At 37.8% G+C, this 25,046-nt stretch overlaps 1 protein-coding gene across 2 annotated transcripts in view; it reads left to right on the top strand.

Annotated features, from left to right (window-relative positions):
• CERK (ceramide kinase) overlaps positions 1 to 23,560 on the top strand; it is a 43,307-nt gene extending 19,747 nt beyond the window's left edge. Inside the window, exons 7-14 of one of the 2 annotated variants that reach the window (XM_040061952.1) lie at positions 5,747 to 5,770; positions 6,318 to 6,392; positions 8,676 to 8,828; positions 9,628 to 9,733; positions 12,334 to 12,404; positions 16,344 to 16,549; positions 19,664 to 19,872; positions 20,809 to 23,560. In XM_040061952.1, the coding sequence (XP_039917886.1) occupies positions 5,747 to 5,770; positions 6,318 to 6,392; positions 8,676 to 8,828; positions 9,628 to 9,733; positions 12,334 to 12,404; positions 16,344 to 16,549; positions 19,664 to 19,872; positions 20,809 to 20,908 (944 nt within the window). In that variant the 3' untranslated portion in view covers positions 20,909 to 23,560. The remainder of the gene's footprint in view (positions 1 to 5,746; positions 5,771 to 6,317; positions 6,393 to 8,675; positions 8,829 to 9,627; positions 9,734 to 12,333; positions 12,405 to 16,343; positions 16,550 to 19,663; positions 19,873 to 20,808) is intronic. The other variant, XM_040061953.1, reaches the window with a different exon arrangement.
• The last annotated feature ends 1,486 nt before the right edge of the window (positions 23,561 to 25,046 follow it).

The following is a 25,046-nucleotide window of genomic DNA, read 5'->3' as shown; positions in this document are numbered from 1 at the left end:
GTGGTGACAGGAGCCTTGGGGTAAGGTGACAGTGGATCAGTGTTTTTGCCTCTTTTAGCACTTAGTTCCTGATATCAAATTGTGTTAAGAGAAATGTGGCAGGTTGTGGTTTGTGGTTATGATTACACAGGTTCTGTGTTCAAACAAACACTAAATTCAGCAGATAGTCTTTGCTCAGAGACTGACAATTTAATTGTACAAAAGTTCAGAATTACAAATGAAGGAGATTTAATGCTAAGACGTTCATCTGTATGACTGGATTTCACTAATAAGCTTTATTTCATAGCAGAATTCCATCGTGCAGGTTCTTTTTTTTGAATGTTGAATACTACTTGTAAATCATGATTCTAACTTAAAAGGCAAGTCCCTGCTTGGCTTTTTTTTTTTTTTTTTTTTTTTTTTTTTAATTTTTTAACAGTTGTGTCAGTTTCCCAACAGCCTCTTTTCCTTAGTGTATCTTATGGTTGAAAAATATCATTTATTCCTAGGCATTATGGAACATTTCTATGAAATAACTTGTTTTGTTGACATGGATAAAAGACTTCTACTCAAATGGCAGTTTTAACTTCTGAATTTCTCTTGGTTGTAGCCATTCTACAAGTCTGTCAGTGAAAATTGACTGTTTGCCATTGTAGGCGGATGTGCTGTTAAGAGTACAGAGAGGCCATAGTGCATCTCTGAAAACCTCTAAACCTCTGCTTAGTTATTTCTTCCTCTCAGCCTTAAAAGCTAGTTATTTCTTACTAGCCTTAAAAGCACTTTCAGCCATGTGGTCTCACTGCACTCAGACTAATATGTCTGAATGTAATGTGTCTTCATAGAACTTAAAAACAGAGAATAATTCCTGATACAGCTTGGACACTGAGGTTTCATCCACATGTTTTAGTATTAAAATTTCACCCTCTGGAGTAAGTCAAAGTATTTTGCTGTTCTTATTACATGTGCCATAGAATAGGAGAATAAAGCTGTCAACTGCTCTTCTGTTTTAGTTTAAAAGAACTTACTAGATTAAATATTGTTAATGATCTTAGCAGATAGGAAAAAAAAAACCCACTTCACTCTGTTGTACTGCGTTCATTGCAAACCAAGTCAGCAACTCACTGTAGGGGAAAATCATAGCACTTGGGAATACGGAGTAAAGTATAGACAGAAAATTAGTAACTATAGTGATTTTAGGCTTTTAGTGTATCCAGATTGCTCTGTGTTCTGTAATACTTAGGATTGAAGGATGCAGTATGATTATAATCAGACTGTTGATGTGTCACTGTAGAAGCTGAGAATGCTAAAGACAGTACAGGCTTCTTGTATGAATGTTATACAGGAAAAAGATGAGGGATTCATTCAGAAACTTAAAAAATAGATTCAAGTTGTAAAGTGTGACTGGACTCATACCACTGTCATTTAGAGTGTAAAAATTAACTTAAAAATGTGTTAAAGCATAGCAATAAAAGCTTTCTTGTTTAATTACTCCAAGTGATCTGTTCTCAGCCTTCTCAGCTACAATGCTTGTGATATTTAATGATCATTGCCATTTAGTCAGCATCTCATTTCAAAGTTGAGTATATCCACTTTATAATCTGAAGTACATGTTTTATGTTCCTCTTTCAGTATTTTAAATCCATTAAACTTCTTGAAATGAAAGTCTTAGGGCTAAATACTTCATTTAACATAGTAGGCCTGCCATGGAGACAAGTAAGTCAATATTACTTATTCCTGTGATGTTTATTTAATTTCTAAAATATGCCATTATTAGATTAATCCATTTTTTGTTGTTGTGTGTTACTGAATTTATGCTGAAGTAAAATCAAAAAAAATCCTACACCAAAGTCTTTCTGGACTGTTTCTTTTTAAGCCAGTCTGTTGTTCTGCAGATGTTAAACTTGACTTCTTGGTTTCTGTATGCAGAAAGGAAGATGTATAAAACTTTGAGTAGGTACACAGGTGTAAGCCCAGACCCTTCATCTCTTCCTGTAGCAGTAACTTGTCCCCTTACTTTTGAATATGCCAGCTCCTTCTCATTTAAAAATCACTTGTCAGAAAAGTAGTTTTGTAGAATTTTTCAAAATATTAAATGCTGTTTCATCCAAAAGCCTGCAGTTACTCTGCCATTAGGCCAGCTTACCTGATATTTCGTCTGTGTGATGACTGCATGGATTATGAATTCACAAAATCTACAAAAACATTAGACCCCCCCATTGAAGTTGCTATTCTACCTGTTTTCACTACAAATACTGTTCTTATACTAATTTGTCTGAGGATTCTGTGGGTGCTGTAGGAGCACCTGCCTCTGTCAAGAGTATTTCATACACAGAAATGCTCATGAACTCTAAAAATATTTCTATTTCTTTATTAAATTCACTGTTTTCCATAGTATAAACTTCTAGCTGACTTGCTTCTGTCACCTGCTTAGTTTAGTACTTCAGTTGCTTGTAATTTATTTCATTTTGCATCAATAAAAGCACAAAAATGAATATTTGTAGCCCACACCATGTGTGTGTTTTGGTTTAAGAAACCTTGATTGTAAGTTAGTCTAATCGTGATTCAGAGTATTAAGTCTCGTACTTTGACTGTCTGTTGTTGGTCCACCAATCAATGGCATGAACTCTTCCATACAACCAGCAGATTATCTGATTTTTTTTTAACCACTTTGGTGGTTCTGTTACCAGTTTAGACTTGTGGCATCCAAGTGTTCCTGTCTGCATGACTTATCTACTCACAAATATCTAGCAGTGTTCGCATGCAAAGGGGAAATCTCGTGATTTAGGTGTAGTAAATTCTGCTTAATGCAGTCCCTCTCTTTGCTTTCTTTAATATTGTTTTAGCAAAACTTACTTCTGCAGAGTACATGCTCTTTCATACTTCAGTAAATATCTTGATCATTCCTCCTTGTGATTGATTAATTAAAAGGAAGGATTTTCTTAATTTTTATATCATTAAATGTATTTTTATGTAAGTTGCATTTTTCATGCTTGCGGGGGAAAAGAACACAGAAGAACTTGCCTGTATAACAACTCTGTGGATGTATGATATCTCCTAATGAAAAAACAGATTTTGGAGAAAATGAGTGATGTATGGCAAAGATTCAAAGTAATTATACCTACTTTGACAAAGACAAATTGTTGTGCCCTCTCTATATTTCATGTTTTCCATGAGTTCTTAATATCAAAGGATCTGGGATGAAAGCTTTCTTTAGCTAGGAGAATTCAGACATTCAGCATCTACCTGTGGTGTGGTGCCACCATTGTTGAAATGTGCTGGCCCTATGAAAAGTGATTGTAGTGCTAGAGCAGGAGTTGCAGGACAAGCAAGAGTAATCTGCAGGACTGGTGGTTGGTGGCATTTTAGATAATGGAATTCATCTCCTTAGGGTAAGTTTCAGTTTGAACTGACATTTAAATTTTCATGCTTACATTTGGTGTCTGCAAATGAGATGGGCATATAGACTTAGAGCAGGGGGCATCTGGTCAATAGGATCAGCAGAGCCTGTTGATCTTCTGTTGCCTCTGCTTATCACATGCTGATGTTTTGCTTCCTAAGGCCCTTCCACGGAGGCCTGTGTGTGACTACCTTGACTCAAGCTGAAGTTGCCATCACTATTCCTGACAAGATATCCATGACTGGAACAGAAGCTTTGGAATGTTGTCTGCAGTCTAACATGCACACATATAGCTGTGTGTGTCTTAACCTGAGACTTAAACATTGCTTTGCATGCTGATTTTCTTCTCTACTAGCAAACCAATGCAATAATTAGTTTCTATACTGAATATTTTTCTGTCATTTTTAAAGTGAATTAGGACCCAGTTAGCAAGCAGTCCAACTATTTTCTTCACATTTGCATGTAGTTCTTTGCAACCCATAAAAACCTCTTTTATGGGTTCCTTGACTCAGGCTGTTGCCCTTAAAAATCCCCAGAGAAAATCTGGCAGAGTATGTGTATATAACTTTTCTGTTGGATCAGCCGGAGTGTGCAATAGCCACCGCTTAACATTAGTCAAGCGTCATGCTCTGTGGGAAGCTTCTTGTCCACACTGAGTTCTCTGGCAATCCTAACATATTAATCATGGGATATTATTCAAGCTATATTTACATTCTAATCTTGCTTTTCATACTAGACTTGTACTGATGAAATAACCCAGATTTTGGTGGGCTTGTGTGTGCATCTGTTCAGAGTGCTGTTTTCAACTGTTGTAGATTCCACATCCAGTGAAGATCCACCTAATGATCTAGAAGTCTTGTTTGGTTAAGTATTCAAAAGGATTCAAACCCTTAGTCATCATGAACATTTTTGTGACCTTTAAAGAAGTACTGGTTCATGCTTGGTGTGGTGCTAGGGCAAGTTACATTCTCTTTTCATATGTGTGAGGAATGCTATAGTAGTTACATCCATGTAAATAGATCACTGGTTTTGTTGCTCCGTACTACCAGCTCCAAGAGGAGAGAAACCAACAGTGTTTTACTGTTGGTATGTTCCCCAGTCTCCCATTTTAGAATCTCAGAAATAATTCAGACTTCAGTTTTAATTTTAGCCCTTCCTTGCTAGCTAATGAATAGAAATGAAAATAAGTTCTGTGTAATTGCCAAACAAATGAATCAGCTTTTAATTGAATATAGAAGATCATAGGGAGATAAACCTCCAGTGTTGAAATGTAGCTTGCATGAATTCCTCTCTTCCCATCTTGGAAGCTCTGTTTACATCAAGACAAATGTTATTGAGGTAGTTCTAGGAGTAGAATGCCCACAAATCTGGAAGAAATGAGAAATACTGGATAAAGCATTAGGTTTATACATTGAGCAGTAGAAGTTTAGGTCAGATCTCTCAGTGATTGTTTGATTTCCTTCTCAAAAGTAGTCAGATTTTCTGTTTGTGAGCATAGGAGACAATATGAAGCTTGGCAGTAAAGTACAGCTTCAGCTTCAGAAGTCCACTTAAAATTTTCTGCTGTAGAACTTTAAATGTGACATGAGGTCATCATCTGTGTGCCTCATCTGTTGTGATACTGAGGGAAATTGGAGCCCTCTGTCCTGCAGTGGCATATACCTGCAATGGTGCACTGGCACCTTCTTGTACCTCAGCCTTGTAGTGAGAGATCTATTTAGTCATAGTCTTTTGTTCTGCTGTTCTGTTCTCTTTAATTGGCTCCTGGAGCTGCTGCTTGTTCACTGTGGCAGATTTCTGCATTGTGTTTACTTGGTAAAAGCTTCTGTCATGCCATTCACAGGCAGGGGAAGTGGTGTCAATTTTCTGAAAAGAAAAGGATTTTCTTTGCTCCTGTTCTTAACTGCTAATGTTCTATTTCCAAAGAGAAGAAAAAAAAAAAAAAAAAAAAAACCAAAAAATCCCTAAAAGTGCTTTTAAAATAATGGTTGCTCATTCTCCCATTTTTAGTTTCTATTTCAATTTGATAAGGTCTCAGAAATCAAGTACACTGTATTTGAGCTGCTCTTGCACCTAATATATTGGTAGGAAATCTGAGAACATGTATTTGGACAAAGTTTATCTTTTCAGATACCTACACTTTGAAGGAATTCAGTTTCATGGAAGGAATGAGAGAAACTAAGAAAAATTCAAAATTAAGTGCTGCAACAAATACACTTCTGTATGTCTGGATCTGAGTTCCAAGTCCCTACTGCAGAGTAGAAACCAGATCCTTATGTTAGGCTCTTGTTTTCTATAGGGAACAGGGAGAATTGTCCATTTCTAAACAGCATATAGGTGAAACCTAAAGTTTCCCCTTTCTTCTTGTAGGTATTTTGCATCAAGACTGTAAAGGTACATCTCTATCCATTTTGTTGCCCTATCTAGAAACTAATTCCTCAAAGCAAATATTTTTACTAATTTTCAAATAATAGAACAGAGCAGAAGTTTCTGGTATAAGATGACATCCTGGAATTTAGATCAGTACCACAAAAAACAGCAGACCAGTCAGTTTCTCTTCTTTTCCTGAGAACTCAATGAGCAAGAAATCTTAAACATGAGAATCAGTGTATGCCTGCCTCATTTGATATAAAAGCTATAATGTAATCATGAAGTGTAAAATAACTTACTTCCCTTCACTAACTGCTATATGTTTATTGCTTATATTGTGAATTTTTTGTAGTTTGTATGGAGAGCAGTAACATGTATTCATGGCGGGAGGAGGGGGGGAATGTTACAGTTTGAATAATAAAAATAATAATACAGTATCCCTGTATTTACTTTGTTCCATAAAATAGAAAGGAGCAAACCAGAGGAACATAATGCTTTTATTTGGAGGACTGTGCCAATAATACTTGTTTTGCAAAGGTAAAAATTGATGCCTAGTTTTTCTATTTTTCAGGATCAACAGATTGCGTATGCTATTCAACTGTTGGCATTTCTGATCCAGTAACTTCAGCCCTTCATATTATTATAGGTGGGTGGTTGCCATTTGCTGTTTTGTTACGAAAATACAAAAGTAGCCCAAAATACTATTTTCATTTAGTTCTTTTTTTATGTCTGTGAAATATAATTTGAACATAATGGCTGAGTTGAAATACAAAGATTTTTTTTTTCTGGGATTTAAGTCTCTAATTTGAAATACAGGCAGTTAAAAACTAATTGCTTTCTCTACAGTAATTCATTGTTTTCAAGGGATCATAGTATTTTAAAACTTGTGCTAAAGTTTTCTTGACTTCTGTTATTCTTTTGAAAATAGTAAAATGCAGTAAGCAGCATCAGTTGTTGGACTGTATCTTTCTCTCTCTATATATATATATCTATCTTTGAGAAGGCTTTGAGAAATGCATGTACACTTGAATAGTAGTATTTTGTGCTAGTTGTGCAATTGTCCTGGGCAATTCAATATTCCCTTGCCAAGTAAGGGTTTATGGATACCTTCTGGTATCATTGCTGAGTATCTAACAGTTGCAGTTTTACAATCTGCAAAGATTTACACGCTTCATGTTTTAATGCATTAATTGGGTTTATATTGTGTTTCATCAGATTTGTAATGTTTTTTCCCTTTCCCCTTTAACTGTATCACGTGGTCTGTCCCTGCTCAGCAGTGCCCATCCCCCACACTGGGATGTAACCCAACTCTGTTCCAGTCCCACCTTGTCCCTGATGGGGCAGTGGCTTGTCCCTGCCTCTGGGCCCTGCCTCCTGGGGAAAAGCCCGGCAGGGGCTCGGGCTCGCTCTCTCTGGCACCGGCGTCCCCGGGGAAAGGACTCCAGAATAGAGCTGTGATATCCCCCGGTGAGAGAGCAGGCTCTTTCCTTTTGCCATCAGCGGTCGTCTGGTCTCATAAAGAAACCCCACGCCCCCCAGCTTCTCTTACTGACCTGTGGTTAACTCTGTTCTGCATCTGTGCGTTTAAGGCCTTCGGGCTAGGATTAGAAAGATGTGGCCTCGTATATCATACTATTTTAACTGTCTTATTAAGTCCCAGAATCACAGAGTGGGTCAGGTTGGAAGGGATCACAGTGGATCATCTGGTCCAACCTCCCTGTTGGACAAAAAAACCCTCAAAAATACCAAATAAGTTAAAAAACACCCCCACAGCTCCCACCGTCCCACACCCGCTCCAAAGCTTGTGTGAGGAGGACATCAGAGAAGGAGTATATTCTTTGTTCTTACAGATTCCCAGGACTTGTCTGGATAAGCCCTGAGTAACCTGATCTCACCTCATAGCTGAACCTGGTTTGAGTGGAAGGTTTGATGGGAAACCTCCAAAGGCTCCTTCCAGCTTCAGTTATCCTCTGATAGTATGATATAGAGGTTTAAGTAATACCCAGGAGATCCTGCACCATTCTGCTTAGGGAAGGGTGTCAAGCATTGACACAGGGTGCCCAGGGAAGTGGTTGATTCACCATCCCTGGAGATATTTAGAAGATGTCTAGATGTGGCACTTAGGGACATGGTTTAACAGTGGCCTTGACAGGGCTGGGTTAGCATTTGGAATTGATGATACCAAAGACCTTTTCCAATCTAAATAGTTCCATGACTCTATTCTCCCCGTGAGGGTTTTGGCTTCTTCTCTGCTAAGGTCAGGACGAATAATACACGGGAAATGTAGGATCAAGTTTGGAATGTTTATTATATCTTATCTATTTACAGTATTTACAGATTCATGTACTGTGAGCTCCAACTAGCATGCTAGGAGGTAAAATGGAGTGCTTCTAAATCTTTCCAAGGTCTTTTAAGTGATAATTACCCAATACCAAGATGACACCTATATTATTTATCGTTTTGACCCAATGATGACCACCCAAGGCCTGCAATGCAGATCTTTCCACCCAATTACAGAAAAACACCTAAACCAATGAAGAATAAGGACTCAGACAACGCCCAAAGCCCTCCATCTTGACTCACATGTATTACTATACACTAAAACCCCAAAATCTTAGTTTCCAGAGTTTCAACACCCTCCTACTGCTACCGGGTAGAAGAGTGTCAATTCTTCATCATACATTTCTAACATACTGAGCCCTTTCTTCTCACTTATTGTTTAATGGTTCTAAAGTAGGAGATTAAATCAGTGTTAAAAATTATTTTTCCTTTATGTGTAAGAAGTGTATGCATTTATGACATATATATTGGCATAAATTCAATATGTATTTTTTATTTTTAATGACTGTGCAATGTTAAAGTTACTATCATGCTTGCAGCTGCAAATAAAATAAGGCTTGACAGACTCTTGCACTTCTAATCTTCATAGGTGACTGTCAGCCTCTGGATGTCTCTTCTGTACATCACAACAACACATTTTTGAAATACTCTGTGTCATTGCTGGGTTATGGTTTTTATGGAGATATATTAAAAGATAGTGAGAAGAAGAGGTGGATGGGTCCAATGAGATATGACTACTCAGGTAATTTTTTTAATTACTATGTTCTTTTGTCAGCATGTAGACATATTGGAGCAGTTGGTTTGCTCTCTCCACACCAACCTTCTTTGAAGCTTGTAAACACCAGAAACAGACTGAACCTGATTTTAAACTCCTTGTAGCACCAAGTATATTGGATCATATTATTTAAAGCTCTGTAACTTTGGGTTAACATTGAGAGTGGGCTCAGTAAAGTTGTGTTGAATATGTGCCACCAATTGAAAATGCCCTGAAAAGTAATAACTTCTGTCTTATCATTTTGACTTTCTATTTAGCCACTTTAAGAGAGATAGGCGCTCATCTGTCTTGAACATTCAGCTGATGGAATGAATTGTTAATTTTGCCCTTATTCTAGCACTCATTAGAGAGAGATGAGTGATTTAATCTTGTTACCTAATACTTGGATAAATCCTATGCTAGTGGAAAGTATCTTTTGCTTTGATTTATCTTGTGCTAGGGAAAGAAGATGTATGAGGAGAATTTTAGTGCAGGCCAATTTTAAGATTCAGTAGTGATATATAACTAAATTTTTCGGTGGTTTTTAAAGATGTCGAGTAAATGGCACTTCTGACAAATGTTAAAACATTGGAGTGGTGCTGTGGTATTTTCTTATTCTTTACAGTCTAAAACATTGTAAGAAAAAGACTTCTGAGCTTAAGGAGGGCTACTATTGTTTTGCAGTCCTTAGAGAAGGAAGGAGAGGAAAAATAAAGGAATGTATGCATAGATGTTTGCTGTGTGGATTTATAGAGACTTAATGCTGCATAATGCCTTTTTTATGCAGGCTTCAAGACTTTTCTTTCTCATCATTATTATGAAGGAACAATTGCTTATCAACCAGCCAAACACACACACGGATCTCCACGAGATAAAGAGAGCTGCAGAACGGGGTAGGCTAATGTTTATGTCTGGATATTCGGTGTGATTTATAAAGGCCTGTACATAAATAGAGGTTACAGAACTGTTGGTTTTAATATGAAAACACTTACTCTAAAAGAGATAAGCTTGTAAAACCAATTATTGACTCATTAAAAAGAACACCTCATTTTATCAGGTCATTAAACAAAAATCTAATAAAATTTTCTTAGCTGGTTCTCTTCCTCCCTCAATTTTAAGTGAAGTAAAATATAACAGCACAGGACCCAATTATAAGATGCTGAGGATACTATGCTGTGTTACTACTAAGAAATCAAAAATATGGATGCCTTGTAGCTTCTACAAATGGAAATGATACTTCAGAAATTCTCAAGTGTTCACACTTTAACTGGGTCCATTTCAGTAGTTGTTTTACTGCTGTTACAACAGCTGGCATGGCTTGTCCTGAGGACAAGTCCTCTCAGGAATCAGCCTATTTAGGCTGTTTCTTTGTATACTGCTGTGATGCTATATGAATTCTGTGTGATATTCTTCGCTTGTTTCTTTAGTCGGGGGGCCTGCCTTAATCTCCCAGTGCTCCTTCCTTTCTCTTTGCTTTCACCTGCTTGAAGTTATGCACTAGTATTTACTACTATTCTTTATATATGAATTTAGCTATCAGAGATAAAGTACTTGTCACAGCATCAAACAGTACAGCAGGGTACAGAGGAGCCAAAAACTTTGTCCAGAAACAGTAAGACTGCTGTGCTGGTGCTGTGACACACTAGAGATCAGACTCTAGTATTAGCTGGAGCAACTATCCCAACCCATTAGGTCCACTGATGCAAGGGAGGCTCCAGAGTGAGAAAACTGTCATCCAGGTCTCAGGAATGAAGTTAGGAAAGCCTGGTGCTTCACAGGGGATTTTTTACTTCCTGATAATTGCTGGAAGGGCAATAGGGCCAGGCACAAGCAATTTAGGAGAATCCTGGGGTGTGATAATGAGGTGATTGAAAGGCTAGCTAGAACAACTGCTCTGCCAGTCTTGTTACAGAAGATAAAAAGTGGGGATGTGATGGTTGAGAGCAGTTTTGGCAGTGGTGACTCTGGGAGTACAAAGTCTTCCATGGGAAACTGTCCTGGAGTACAAAGAGGCATAGGAGAGTTAGTTGGTACCTCCTCAAAGTTCAAGAATAATCCATTCTGATACTCAGAAACTTGATTAGCCAGGACAGAAAAGCAATTTGGATGAGCAAGGAACTGAGTAGTAAAGGCAAGGTGAAAGCAGAATGCATTACTTTGAAAGAACAAAAAAGACATTGTTTAAACATGCAGGAATGAAACTGAGAAAGCCAAAGCTCAGAGAGAGTTGAAATCAGTGAGGGATGTGAAGGGTGTTGCTTCTTGTGAAGGGATTATTTAAGTATAGTGATGATAACAAAAGCCTGAAGGAACTGTGGGCTTGTTGTTTAGTGGCATGGGGAATGTAGTGGTAAGATATATGGAAAAGGCTGCAAAATTACTCCTTTACCCCATTTTTCACTAATGTCTCACCTCAAGCCATTCAGGTCCCCAGGCTCCTGAATGAAGGGGAAACAGTGGATGTTACATACCTTGACTTTAAAAAGACCTTGGTTCTGTTTGCTGTAGTATTCTTAAAACTACACTGATGAGGTGTGGACAAGCTAAATGGGTGGGTGAAAAACTGGCTGGACTGCTAGAAAAGTTGTGAATGCAAGTCTGGCTGGCAGCCAGTTACTAATGGTGTCCTTGTCACTATTGGACCTAATACTGTGCAATGTCCTTATTAATGGCTGGGACAGTCTCAGAAAGTGTGCTCTCAGCAGTTTTATGGATGATACCAGATTGGGAAGTGTGGCTTATCTTGAAAGTCAGGGCTGCTATTAAGAGGGATCATCATAGACTGAAGAAATGGCTGATAGGAATCTCCTGAAGTTCAGAAGATGTAGATGTTCTGTACCCGGGTTGCAATTGTCCCAGGCAGGAGCGTTGACTGGACACTGGATCGAAGGCAGCTCTACCAAAAATAACTTCAGGATCCTGGTGAGCAACAGCTCTACCTGAGTTAACAGTATGTCCTTGCAGCAAGGAAAGCCCACCTTATACTGAGTTTTCTAAGCAGAAGGGACGTCAACAGGTCAGGAATGATTCTTCCCCTGCACTCAGCACTTGTGAGATGGACTGTCTCCATTATGTCAGTGTCGTTCACTGTTAGAGCAGTCAAATGTTGGAACAAGGCACCCAGAGGTGTGTGGACTTCACCCTCACAAATCTTCAGAACTTGACTGAATAAGATACTGAACATCCTGATCCCATAGGACCAACTTTGAGCTCTGCTGTGAGACCACTTTTGATCACATCAGAGATCCCTTCCAACCTATGTGATCTTGTGGCTCTCTGCTGCTGCTATCTCTGACGTCCAGTAATCTTTGGAACTGTACTTAAATAACTGCGCTGCCTGCAGGGCTATGATGATTCATGCCACATGAGGATTGGGAGCGCTGTGGTGCATATTGTGATGGGGGAAGGTCTTGTAATGACTGGGTAAAATAAAAAAGTTGAAATGAATAATAGTGGAGGATTTTCAGGAATTGAATGGTATTTTTGTTTTCAGATGTTACATTTGCAAGAAAAGTGAGAAACAACTGGCAGAACAGAACAAGGAACATGGATTAAAACATGAAGGTAATTCGTCAAAAAAAGTAAAATGTGATAGTATTACACAAATTACTCTTTTTCAGAAGTTACCAGTTCAAGTGTGCATGTGTTTTGCTTTTTTAAACATTCTGAGTTACTTGATATTCAATTGTTTCTTTTAGTTTACAGAAAATATGTGTGTCATCACCCCCCTGTACTCAGCACTAGTGAGGCCACACCTTGAATCCTATGTTCAGTTTTGGGCCCCTACTTTAATAAAGAAATTGAGGTGCTGAAACATGTCCAGAAAAGGCAAAAGAGCTGGTGAAGGGTCTGGAGCACAAGTCCTGTGAGGAGCAGCTGGGGGAGCTGGGGGTGTTCAGCCTGGAGAAGAGGAGGCTCAGGAGAGACCTCATCACACTCTACAAATGCTTGAAGGGAGGTTACAGCCTTGTGGGGTTCTCTCTTCTTCCAGGTTGTAAGGAAATGACCTCAGATTATGCTAGGGAAGGTTTCATTTGTATATTGGTGAAAATCTCTTCACAGAAAGGGTTGTCAATCATTGGAAAAGGCTGACCATAGAAGTGGTGTCCTGAAAGGGTTCAGAAGACACGTGGATGTGGCACTTGGGCAGATCTGGTTTAGTGGTGCTAAATTGTCACTTGGACGCTGATTTTAGAGGTCTTCCAAACAAAATGATTCTATGATAATATGATTCTGAGTATGTTAAAAACATGTAAGGTATCTTCTCTACCCAAACCTCAGAAAATTCTGATAAAATTAATACTAATTACTTCTATATTTCAGTGTGTTTAGTTTCTTTTCTTTAGGAAAAAATAATACTCTGTGAGCTAGGACAACAGGTTTTTGTTAGAAGGACTGAATGGATAAACTGTGAGTTGTCATAGAGGGAAGCAGTTCATTAAGATAACTTTTAGAATAGATCAGGATTAAAAATTTGTGTTTGTTAGAACAAATCTCACCCTACTATGAGGCTGTGAACTTGGACTAGTAGCTGATCTAGTGGACTTTAGTATTTCTGTACAACATCCCCCCAATATTTACTATAAATGATAAATGAGATTTCTGTTCTCTTTCTCTAGTTATGCTATCCTTATTCTCTTTTTTTTTCCCACATCCTAACCCCTGTGCACACTTGTGTGGGGTTTTTTTTTCTAATGGGCATAACTTTTCTTTCCTCTTGTTTAAATAACTGTTTAAAATGTTTTTAAATCTGCCTTCTTGTTACCTTTCATCCATCCAAGGAGCTACTAGAAAGCTACAGGTTAGTTAGCAATCAAGGCAGTTTTGGTCAACATTGCAGATGGCATTAAGCAACTTATTATGTAGGATAGTGTTTACTTTATTCCATTCTACTTCTGGTAGCTGGCTTCCTTGCAATCCAGTTTCTTAGCCGTGCAGTTCTGGTAAGGAAACAATACAATAGCTACTTTTGATTCACAATAGAAAGGATTTTAAATCTCCGCTTCAGATAAGCTTTTTACTCAGCAGGCTGTCTTGGCTGACTCTTTCATTGTGCCTGCTAGGTTTGTGTATAATTCAGATAAGTTTAGAAGGGTGCTTGATTGGTTGTTGCTGAACATATTTCATTGTGTTGTGCAAGAGTTTCTGTGCATGTGCTGAGTAAATGTTGAGTGTTAGTACTTTATGCTGATTCCAACAACTCGCAGTGTGTGTACACAATAGGCCAGTGAAATGAGTGCCACTTACGCACTCCCTTCTTAGGACTGGCCTATCCTGTAGGATATTTTGAGCAAATAATTTGTACTGTTACAGTGACACACACTGCAAAATGGTTATGAAAACAATTGTTCATTTAAAATGTGATTGATACCCTGACTTCTTTCTTACTTTGAACAGTGAAGGTGTTCTTGGGTAGCATGCTGAGATTTATACCAGATGAAAACCATCTATTACAGTAACATAAATAAGCATTTTACCTTAAGTAATTTGAGACTTATTTACTACACTGAGCATACTTAAAATGTTAATACATATCTAGGCACACTGATGACTAAATTACTAATGCTTCTCAGAGAAACAGCAAAAGGATTTATCTGTAAAGGGAGACATTTGCATTCTGTTGTTTGTGTATCAGAAAAGGCCTGTTGTTTCCAGTTGTAGTAGTTTATGTTCTGTTCAGTTACCTTCATCTCAGAGCAGGGTCTTGTCATTTGCCTGCAGCCTGAACAGTCATTCTATAGTCTGACATTCAGGTATGTCTCATCTCAAGATGCACATTTTGAATCTGATTTAAATTACTTCTTTCGGCAGTGTCATGTTTGAAAACAACATAAAAACATCAGCAGTAAAATGAGCAGTACTAAAAAGCACTGTGGCAAATGAAGAAAAAATGCTGAATTTAAAAGCTGCTTTTTTTCTTGCTATTTCTAATTTGTTTCTCAAGAGGTAGAGGGGATAGTCTAGATGGAAAAATTTATTATGAAGTTTTTTGTTTTCTTTAAGTCTTTTGTCACATTATAAGCTTACATGTCTTTTTCCTGGAAACCTGGTTTTCTTGGCTCTTTTACTAGAGAGTGGATAGTAAGGAGTTTCAATGAATTCCAGGAAACAAGAGAATTCAAATAGTGAAGAACAACTACAAAATACTTTGGAGACTTTTTTTTATTTTTATTTTTCCTGATGTGTAGAGCTCAGAACATGTCAATTCAAAATGAATGCATCGTAGACTTCAGGTTCAAAATAACCTAGACAATTTTAATGCAGATTCTCTAAAGTAAACGTGAATTTCCTAGAACTGGGACAGTAAGGACATGAAATACATAGCATAAACATTATCTGTAATCCCATGAGAAAAGCACCTTGAAAATCACTGTAAGTTAACCAAAATGTGGGGAACTAAAAAATGTTAGATGTTCAGGTCCATACCAGTTAACATTCCTCAAAATCTCTACCTTGTTTACATAAACAAACTTAAGCATTTTTTGTTGATTCTTTAATTTACCTCTAATGGCACTCCAGTCTTAGGACTACATGTATGTCCATAGTCTATTCTGCAGTCATTACTTCTGTGGAATTGTTGATTTGAAATGAGTCTACTTATATTTATAGAAGAAATATAGTGTTATGACTGCTTTTTGGCTTTTTCTTATTGTGATAAGGAAGACAATTATGTGTAAACTAAAACAAAAAAAAGACATTTTTCACGTGTTTTTATCCATATTCAAGAAAGTACAGTTTAGGCAACAACACTGCATTGTCTGCCAATGCTTCTTTGTTCTAGAAAATTCCTCTGCTTCCTGGTAGTATCAATGCCAGCACACATTTAAACTCATTCTGGACATAATCTCCAACAGAGTTTCAAGGTATTGAAAAGAGGCTTTGTGTTGTTTTCCATAAATCTCTGAAGATTTGCACACAGGAACGTTTAACTCTGTTAATAGTTCTAATATTGGGACATTTGGGGCTGGAATGGATGCAGACTCCTGATATGCTGCCTGCTGGTCCTTGCTGCACACCGAGTCATCCCTTCCCTTTGACTTTTTAAAAACATTAAGTTGCTGCATTGAGGCAGAAGAGGAATATTGCTTTAGAAACCAAATACTAAACTACAATCTTTGCATCATTGTTTATTTAAGATTAACAAGTTGAAGAGCAAAAATAGAATTTAAAAAGTTAATCTCTCTGAACTTTCACTCTACAAGAGTTCTAACTTGCTTCTGTCTTTTCCCTTCCTATGGCTTTGCAGGTTTTCCCGAATAGCACTGATCCTGAATTTGGCATGCATATGCCACAGTCTGAAGGGAGAAAGCAGCTTTCTCTGTTAGTGTATGAAAAACAGATACTTAAAAATATAACTTTTAAATGTAGTTTATTTTAGATATTTATTGACAGTACATGTATATGCCCAGGGAATACTTTTAAGTTGCCATTGATTGTATTTTAGTGTTCTTGTGAGTAGATCGAATGATTACCTATCTCCATGTCTTTGTTGATGTGTTTCAGAAGGCGAAGAAGAATGGAAGGTTATAAAAGGGAAATTTTTAGCTATCAATGCAGTAAATATGAGCTGTGCCTGTCCACGAAGTCCAAAAGGTCTTTCACCAGCAGCTCATCTGGCAGATGGTTCAGCAGACCTCATTCTAGTTCGGAAATGCTCCAGATTTGATTTTCTACGGTATCTTGTCAGACACACAAACCAAGATGATCAGGTGTGTATTCCTTTTGACAGTGAATTATACAGAGTTCATCAAAGGGGCAAATATTGGTATTCTTATAGGACAGAAATAATAACTTTAAAGCAGGTTTGTTTGTTTTTTAAAAATTTATACATTTTGGCTAATGCAATCTCAGAATATATACCATGAAAAAAAAAAAAGGCAGCTCAAAACATTTTACCAGCCAACTCCTTGGCCACAGCATTCTAAGAAAATTCCTTTTGCCAACTGAATTCAGTTTTGTAACATTTTCTGTGTATTTGCTGTTTGAACAATAATTAAAGTTATTTTATCACAACTGTGCCCTCATGTAGTTGTCATGAAAAACTGCTCATAGCATGAAAAACTACTTACAGCATGAATAGCTGAGGTAGATGTGGCGAAGAATAATAAATCACTTTTGTGAACTGTATAAAAATGTGGTTTAGAAGAAAGTTACCAGAACTGCAATTTGATTGTAAACTGCAGGCTTTTAGCAGTATTACTACATATAAATGACCAGGATATGAGCTTTATGCATTCAGCTTCAAAATTATTTCTTGCATGTGTTGTAGCTGTCAGGTGGGAAGATTCATCACTGCTTTGGATTGTAATATCTCTTGAAACAGAGCTATGACTGTGACTACAAATATTTAATATTTGTCACAACCTGGTATTATTAACGTCTTGTGGAAGTTATCTGAACAATGGACTTATGTCATATCTAGTGCATAAAAGCAGTAACAAATCTCACGTTTATGATGCGAGTCTTCTTCCATTGTGCAAGGATTAGTAAAGATTCTTTTTCCTTTATTTCCATGTTGTGAGTATGTCCATATTTGTCCTTCCCACTATTCTCAATCTCATTTTTCCTTCACTCCCTCTCACTCACTGTTCCTTTGATATTTTTGACCATTTGAAGCCATCCCTCAACTGCCTTCCAAATTGGCTGTAACATTTCTCAAGGGACACCATTCTCCTTAGGCTTGAGACATGAGAGCTCGGGTGCTCTCTGCACAGACACAGGTGACAGTGCAGCCATGAAGACCAGCATTTGTATCTGAGCAGTTTGGACCAGCCCACTGTTCAGTGAGCCCCTTTGGGTCCAGGAGCCACTGCTTCCAAGCAAAGAGTTTGATGAATTCATAGTTCATTTATGGTTAAAAGCTGAGGGAACTTAAGACCTAGGAGATCTCTCCATCTCTGCTTTTCCTGTTTGTCATTGTGGCCATTTCCTTTCCAATGCTTCCCATTTCTCTCTGGGATATACTGGGTTTGCAGTGGAGATTAAATGGAGGGTTGTACATATAGTTTAGCTCAGGTTAGTGTCTGCCATAAAAACCCATCTTGGGAAACCCTTCTTGAAAACGTAAGGAAATGGGAAATTTAAAAAAAAAAAAAAAAAAGGCAGGAAAGGGTTGACTGTACATGAGTACAGACTGGTTTGTGAGTAAACTTTCTTCATAATTGGTTCCCTGCCATCCCCTTCCCGTAAACACACACAGACATACTCCATGGCCTCTGCTAAATGAGCTGTCTGTATTCAGTACAGCTTGCTGAATAGTTAGCTCCGTATCTGTTAAGTTGCTTTCAGGGCAAGATGAGGGCATCCTCTAATTTATTGTTCCTTCAGTTAATGACAGCTGATCAATATTGTAGTGTAAATCTGCAGCCTGGGTTTTAAGAGCAGTCTTCTAATTGACCTGCATTTTCTAGCTGAATTAACTACTTGTTTGTTTGGGGTTTTTTAATGTAGTAATATTGTCTTCTATTCTTATTTTCATGTACCCCCAGCTCTGTGGTTTGATCACAGAGGCTGAAGGCTGAAGGAAGGTTTGAGAGGTAAAGGGCTCACACTGCCATGTAATTCTTGCCTTCAAGGCATTGTTCCAAGTGCAAAAGCAGAAGACTTTCAGAAAAGCCTATGTGTCTTAAGGACTGTACTTGAACAGGTCCTCAGGATGGTGCAAAGATACAATCCAAGCCTTTCTGACTTTGTGTTACGATCCTGTGCTGTCTAAGCACAGAAGAGCAAAGAAAACTAAGTCTCTCTGAATAAAAGGGATCAAACCCAGGAAGGTTCAAAATATACCCCCAAACTTGATTAAAACCAAACAAGATTAGATACCGATACCAAAAAACCTGATATATTTTATTTAATAGTAAAAGAAGCAAAGAAAAAGAAAAGAAAGGAAGAAATTTTTTTAAAAAAAGGGGGGGTGGTGAGTCACACAACAGATTAAGTAGAAATGTATCACCCTTCCATGGGTTTGCTTCCCTCCATCTGGTCTTCTTGGTGATGCGGGTCCCCAGCTGAAAAGCATAGAGTCCAATGGATTAATACACATTTGGGCAGGTGGGAACACCCAGGTGCCTCCCTCGAAAGGGGCAGGTTTGACACTGTCCCTTGCAAGACTGTGGATCTGTTGCATCATTTTGCATCATGTGCAATGCTCTGGTACAGGATCTGGGGACTCCTTTGAGGGTGGCCTCTGATGGGCCATGACACCCCCTCTGGTGTCCCTCATGTGGATGTCCCTTGGATGTTCCTTTCCCAGGGTGGAGGGTCCCTGAAGCTGGGCTCCTCTGCACAGTGGGGGAGTGGGTGGTCACTGCTTCTGACCAGAGGCTTTTTCACCCCACATCTTCTTCTCCCCCCTTTCCAGCCTGGCAGCTGATCGCCCTGGAGCTGTGGTCTCCACCCCGAAGATGCTGGGCTTAATCCTCCTGGGAATGCATTCTCCTCCCCCAGCCCCTACCTGAGTCACTTCATCTCCATCAGCTTGCAGTCCAGGGCCTCAGTCAGGAGGCAAATTCAGGGTGGGATGATCTTCCATGCAGCTTTTGTTATACAGTTTTGCTATAATAAGCACTATACAGTGACCATTGAGAAGTAAGGTTTCATTTTGGCTTTATTGTTTTCAACTTGTGCAGTTTTTAAAAAACAAGTATCACTGTATACCTCAGGTAAGCTTCTCTAGAAAACTGGAGTGCACAGACTGGAGTGGACGCACTTTCCTTGAGTACAAAATGCTGCATGCTGAGTTGCTTTACACATCAACTGTATTTACTTACAACTGCCTGATTTGCTTGCTTTTTTTTTTACTTTTTTTTTTCTTTTTTTGGTAGTTTGACTTTCCATTTGTAGATGTTTTTCGGGTGAAGTGTTTTCAATTTACATCAAAGCTTTCAGAAGACAACGAAAGCAATGTAATGGACATAGGAAAGAAACGTTTTGGCCAGTTCTGCAGAGATCATCCAGCCTGTTGCTGTAATATTGTTAATAGCACCTGGAATTGTGATGGAGAAACTCTGGATAGTTCAGCAATCGAAGTGAGGTAAACTTTGACTTTTCTGTCTGTATAGCAGCACGCATTAAGCCTTCTCGTTCGTTTTAAAGATGCTTATAAAGACGTCCTGAAACGATGCCTGTGCATAGCAAATTTCAGTCTTCTGATAATAAACCTAAATTTCCTTGTTACAATTTTGAATCCTTTCCAGAGAATACTGCAGCCGTGTATGTTGTAAATGATCACTCCGAGAGAGATGGATGGCCATACCTTTGAAGTCATACTTACTTCTTAGGAACTGGTATTACATGTTTAAAGTGCTGAAAGTGAAGATGGTGTTGGAAGGATTCTTTTTAAATTTGCAGAATGCCTTATTACTCTGAGCAATAGCTTTTCCTATTTGGCTTAAGTAAGCATCTTTGTCTCACAGAAATACAAAGTATGTCCCATGTTCTGTGGTTTTTTGCACACAGCACAGTCTTATCTCCAGTCTTCACATATGGAGAAAGAATTTTGCAGTTGTGCAAATAATCAAATTAGAAAAGGGGTTGTTTTTTTTTTGGGGGGGGGGGGCAGTTCTTTTTTGCTGTTGTTTGTTTGTTTTGTTTTGCTGTTGTTTGGATTAGTTTTGGTTCCTTGCTTTGTTTGTTGTTTTTATAAAAAAGGGAACCAAACCCGTAATACTTACATACAAGTGTGTTGCATTAAAATATAATCACTTAGCAGTACAAAGGTGAGTTTTATAAATGCTGTATATTGTAAAAAACTGGCCCATCTGAGTGCTCATAGAACTTCTTGTGTGGACAAGGGGAGTAAAAGAGGATAGATGAAAGCATCCAGCCCTCTGAGCAGGAGAGGATTGTATCTAAAATGAGGGTGTGGTTTCACATATAAGAAATTTTGTCCAGATGTTTGAAATTAATGGATTATTAGAATTAAATATGTGGTACCCATTTATTTCTTACTAATTTCTATATTTTTCAGGGTTCACTGCCAGTTAATGAAACTGTTTGCAAGGGGAATTGAGGAAAACTGTAAAGATGAAGCTGCCCAAAGCCAGAGTAGCATTGAACAATTACTATAGACATTGTTCCTCCAGTGGGGAGAAGAAAAAATAAAAGCTCAAGGAAATTGAGTAAATATGCATTTTAGTCAAATTGACAAGTATTTTAAACTTCTAGATTTTTTTTTTTTTTAATGGCTTCACTATAATTTTAGACATCTTACTGTATTGCGTCCTTTTTAAAAAAATTATTGTAATCATTAAAAATGTATCTTGGAGTAATGTAATCTGTTACGTTGGAAAAGATGGGATTGGCCTATATCTATGTATTCTTGATAACTGATAAGTTCTCTGTGCTTTTCTAGAGAGCTAATTTAGTAGCTGTGTTGCAATAATATCTAAATGTTATGAAACATTGGACTTGCCACTGGTACCAAGTTAAGACATTTTCAGTGTCTGAGAAGACATTTTCTGCTGGGAGTGTTATGTAGTTGCATGTGGCCTAAATGCTGGAATGCTGGACAATGGTGTTGTCATTTGCTTTTTTTTTTTTTTTTTTTTTTTTTTAAATTAAAATCTTTCATTTTGTAATTCTGACAATACCTTGCAACTTATCAATGCAATTCAAACACACATTCCTGGCTTTAAGTAATAACAATAATAGTGTACAGATATTTGAAAAATAAAAGCACAACTATATACAGGTCACACCTCATCCTCTATATTCTATCTTTGAAGCCTTCCTTGAATCATGCTTTTTGGGATTATAAAAGGTTTTATGACTATTTGGATGATACCAAATACCACACAGTGCAACTGAAAAGTCTTGCAAGCAAATTGCAGAAGTACTTGTATAATATCAGGAAGGCACAGGAAAGGAATATATGAACAAGTTCTCAAACACCAGCAAGTTTTGGTTTTTTGGTTTTTTTTTTTTAATATCTGATATTAACATATTAAAAGCTTCCCTCTTCAGTACACAATTCTACTCCATATGTTAAAATGTCTTTGCAAAATAAGATGTTGGAGAGTTAAATTTAGAAATATGATTTCATGATTGAAAATCCTTAAAATAATTTAAATAAATATGAAACAAAATAATTTGCTTTGTGAAGCCAAGGGAGGAAACTGGCATCTGACAAATCATGAATTCACTGTGGTGATTTGTTTTATAACAAAAAACATTAGACTTGTCATATAGAGCTATGGAGTGATTATTTAAGTTGTATATAGTTTTGTGTATTGTGGCACATACATGTTTTGTGTCCAGAGTTGTGGCTCTTTTTGCTCTTCTTGTACAGATTTATTCCTGTTTGAGGACAGAAGTTAGCCCCTGTGCTATTTTATCTTTTTTTAAGTGTTTCTTTAAGTCTAAAGTTCTCTAAAACTGACTTCCTCTGAGATTTTTTTTGTGTCCAAACGGCTGATGAGTCTGTATTCATGTATATTTATTGGTACTTCTGTCATCCAGCTTGTGTTAGTTTCTTGTCTCTCATATACGTTGTCAGTGTAAGCCATGGTGATTGGTCATTTCATTACTGAAGCACTTGAATATTGTTATAAATGGCCGGTTATTTTTTTCAATTGAAGTTATTTACATTCCAGTTTTGTGTATTACCAAAATTGTGTTCTATATCTTTGCTACAAGGTATTATTCATATTGCTCTATATGACAAAAAGCACTTGCAAATTATATTTGCCTTAAGTACAATCATACAAAGTTTAGGATCTTTATTTTTTATATAGTATTTCAGGAAAACACTTGAATACTTTTCCAAAACTCTTTCCTTTCCTTATTAATGCAATGAGTTAAAATGTTGATTCATCCAGTATTTTTCTGACGCTTGTAACACAGGTGTTACATACACTTTTTAAAGCCATGTTTAATAAGTGAAATAGTACATTCGAACTAACATCCCATTGAAAATGAAATTATGCAGTTCTACAAATGTGAATATTTTTTGAAAGTGTCATTTGTTAAAAACTGCCTATGGTTATTGTGGTTAATCCATGAACATTGTGAGAGTACCCAGACTTCCAAGTTACAGTAATTCTTGTGCAGAAGGTCAAATGATGCACACTCGGTTTACCAACAGTGAGGGATTTTGAGGCATTGCAGTATTCCAGAGCACATTCTCATCACTGGGAACTGGAATAAATATTAACCAGCTCTTTCCATTAGTTTACTAGCAAGTCACGAGACCCCCTACTTGAAAAAAGGAGACAATCTCATAGTGAATGGATATTGAAATGCTTTGAGTATCTGCATCTGAGTGCTTGGTGTTTCCAAAGAAAGCCACAGTGAAGGTCTCCTTTTTGAGAAAAAGCCACCAGAAAAGGACAAAAGATCATTGTATAGTATGGTAAAGAAGTGTGAAGTAAATAATAAAGGTATTGCAACATAATAAAATTTAAAGGTCTTAGGTAATAGAAAAGCTGCATAGTTGCATTTGAATAATTCTGTTTGTAGCATATTAAACTAGCAAAGCACCATATATGAGGTGTATGACATGTCCAGTTTATTTTTAAGAGAGCTGTGTAAGTAATGTCTGCTTACATTTTAATTCTAGGGATTTTTTTCTCCGAATGTAATCTTAGTATGGAAATTATGTATAGGAAAACCAGCTTTGATTTTTCTTTTTTCCCAATCTTGCTGGCTTCAAGATTAGAAAATGTGTTCTGTTTTACGATGCTAGGGCATTTCATTAAAAAAATAAAACTGCATTGTACAACATTACATTGGTTTTCTTCTTTTCACAACTTGATTTGAGAAAAAAACCTCACTTTGACAGAAATCAGGGAAGTAATATGCTTAGTGGAACCATTGTGAGCAGATCAAACCAAGTGAAGCAATTCATAACCTTCCAGTTGGGTTGATGAGAGCTTTGTGGCAAGTGTGAGTGTGAACCAACACTGAGAGTGAAGGAAAGCAACTAGTGAAGCTGGACTTAGGCTAATACTAAGCAACTGTACAAGGGTAAACTAAATATGAAACATACTATATTGCAGGTATTCACAGTTATTATTATGGAAGTGAAAAGAAACTGCTGTTCTAAGAAGCGTGAAATATGTGTTATACTATATGTGGTAAAGGGGGTCTAGGACTATGTTGCAATAATTGCTCCAGATGAAGTACGTATTCTAATAAGTAAAATATGTTCATTGTAGATAAACAATGGGCACAGAAGGAGAACATGTTTTTCAAAGCACTGTAGACACTTCTGCTTTTGAACTGTATTGTTTTTGTGTGGCAAGGTTTTGGTAGCTGCGGGGCTGCAAGGGTGACTTCTGGACGAAGGCAGCAGAGGATGCCCCCATGTCTGACTGTCATTTCCCCAGTCAGCTCTGAGATGGACCTGCCACTGGCCAAAGCTGAGCTCAGGGGATGGCATTGCTAACAACTTCTGTGATAAGTAAGAAAGGGTAAAACGTACTTCTGGACTGCTGTGAAAGGACTGAGTGGAAAATAAACATCCTGCAGACCCTTAAAGTCAATGAAGAAGGGGGAGGAGGTGCTCCAGGCACCAGATGAGATTGCCCTGCAGCCCGTGGAGCAGGTGGATGTGCCCCCAGGAAAGCTGCTACCTATGGAGAGCCCATGCTGGAGCAAGTTTCCTGTCAGGGTCTGCAGCCATGGAGAGGAGCACATACGTGAGCAGGTATTTTTGGCAGGAACTGTGGCCCATGGGTGATGCTTTCCTCGACAGGAAGGAGGAAGAATTGAGAGATAAAATGCTGAACTCACTAGAACCCCCACTTCTCCATCCCTCTGCACTGCTCAAGACAGGGGGGACGAGGTAGAAGAGTCAGAAATGAAGTTAAGCATAGGAATGAGGCAGAGAGGGAGGAGAGGAGGTGGTGCATTTAGGTTAATTTGTGTCTTACTCTCTTATTAATTGGCAATAAATTAAATTAATTTTTCCCAAGATGACTTTGTTTTGCCCCTGACTGTAATTGCTGAGGGGCCTCCCTGTCCTTTGACCCTGAGCTTTTCAATCATTTTTTAGCCCATCCTGAAGAGGATGGTCTAGAATCAGAAATTTCTCTTTTAACATGTAGTCTTGCAATTCAAGTATTAGAATAATAGAATTTTAGAACCATTTAGGTCGGAAAAGACTTTTAATATCATAAAGCCCAACTCTTAACCCAGCACTGCCAAGTCCATCACTAAACCATGTCCCTAAGGGCCACATGTACATGTCTTTTAAATACCTCCAGG

The sequence above is a fragment of the Hirundo rustica genome, chromosome 4, assembly GCF_015227805.2.
Source record: "Hirundo rustica isolate bHirRus1 chromosome 4, bHirRus1.pri.v3, whole genome shotgun sequence".
Lineage (NCBI taxonomy): Eukaryota > Metazoa > Chordata > Aves > Passeriformes > Hirundinidae > Hirundo > Hirundo rustica.
Note: the sequence above shows the minus strand (reverse complement) of the source record. Positions and strands in the feature narration are given on the sequence as shown.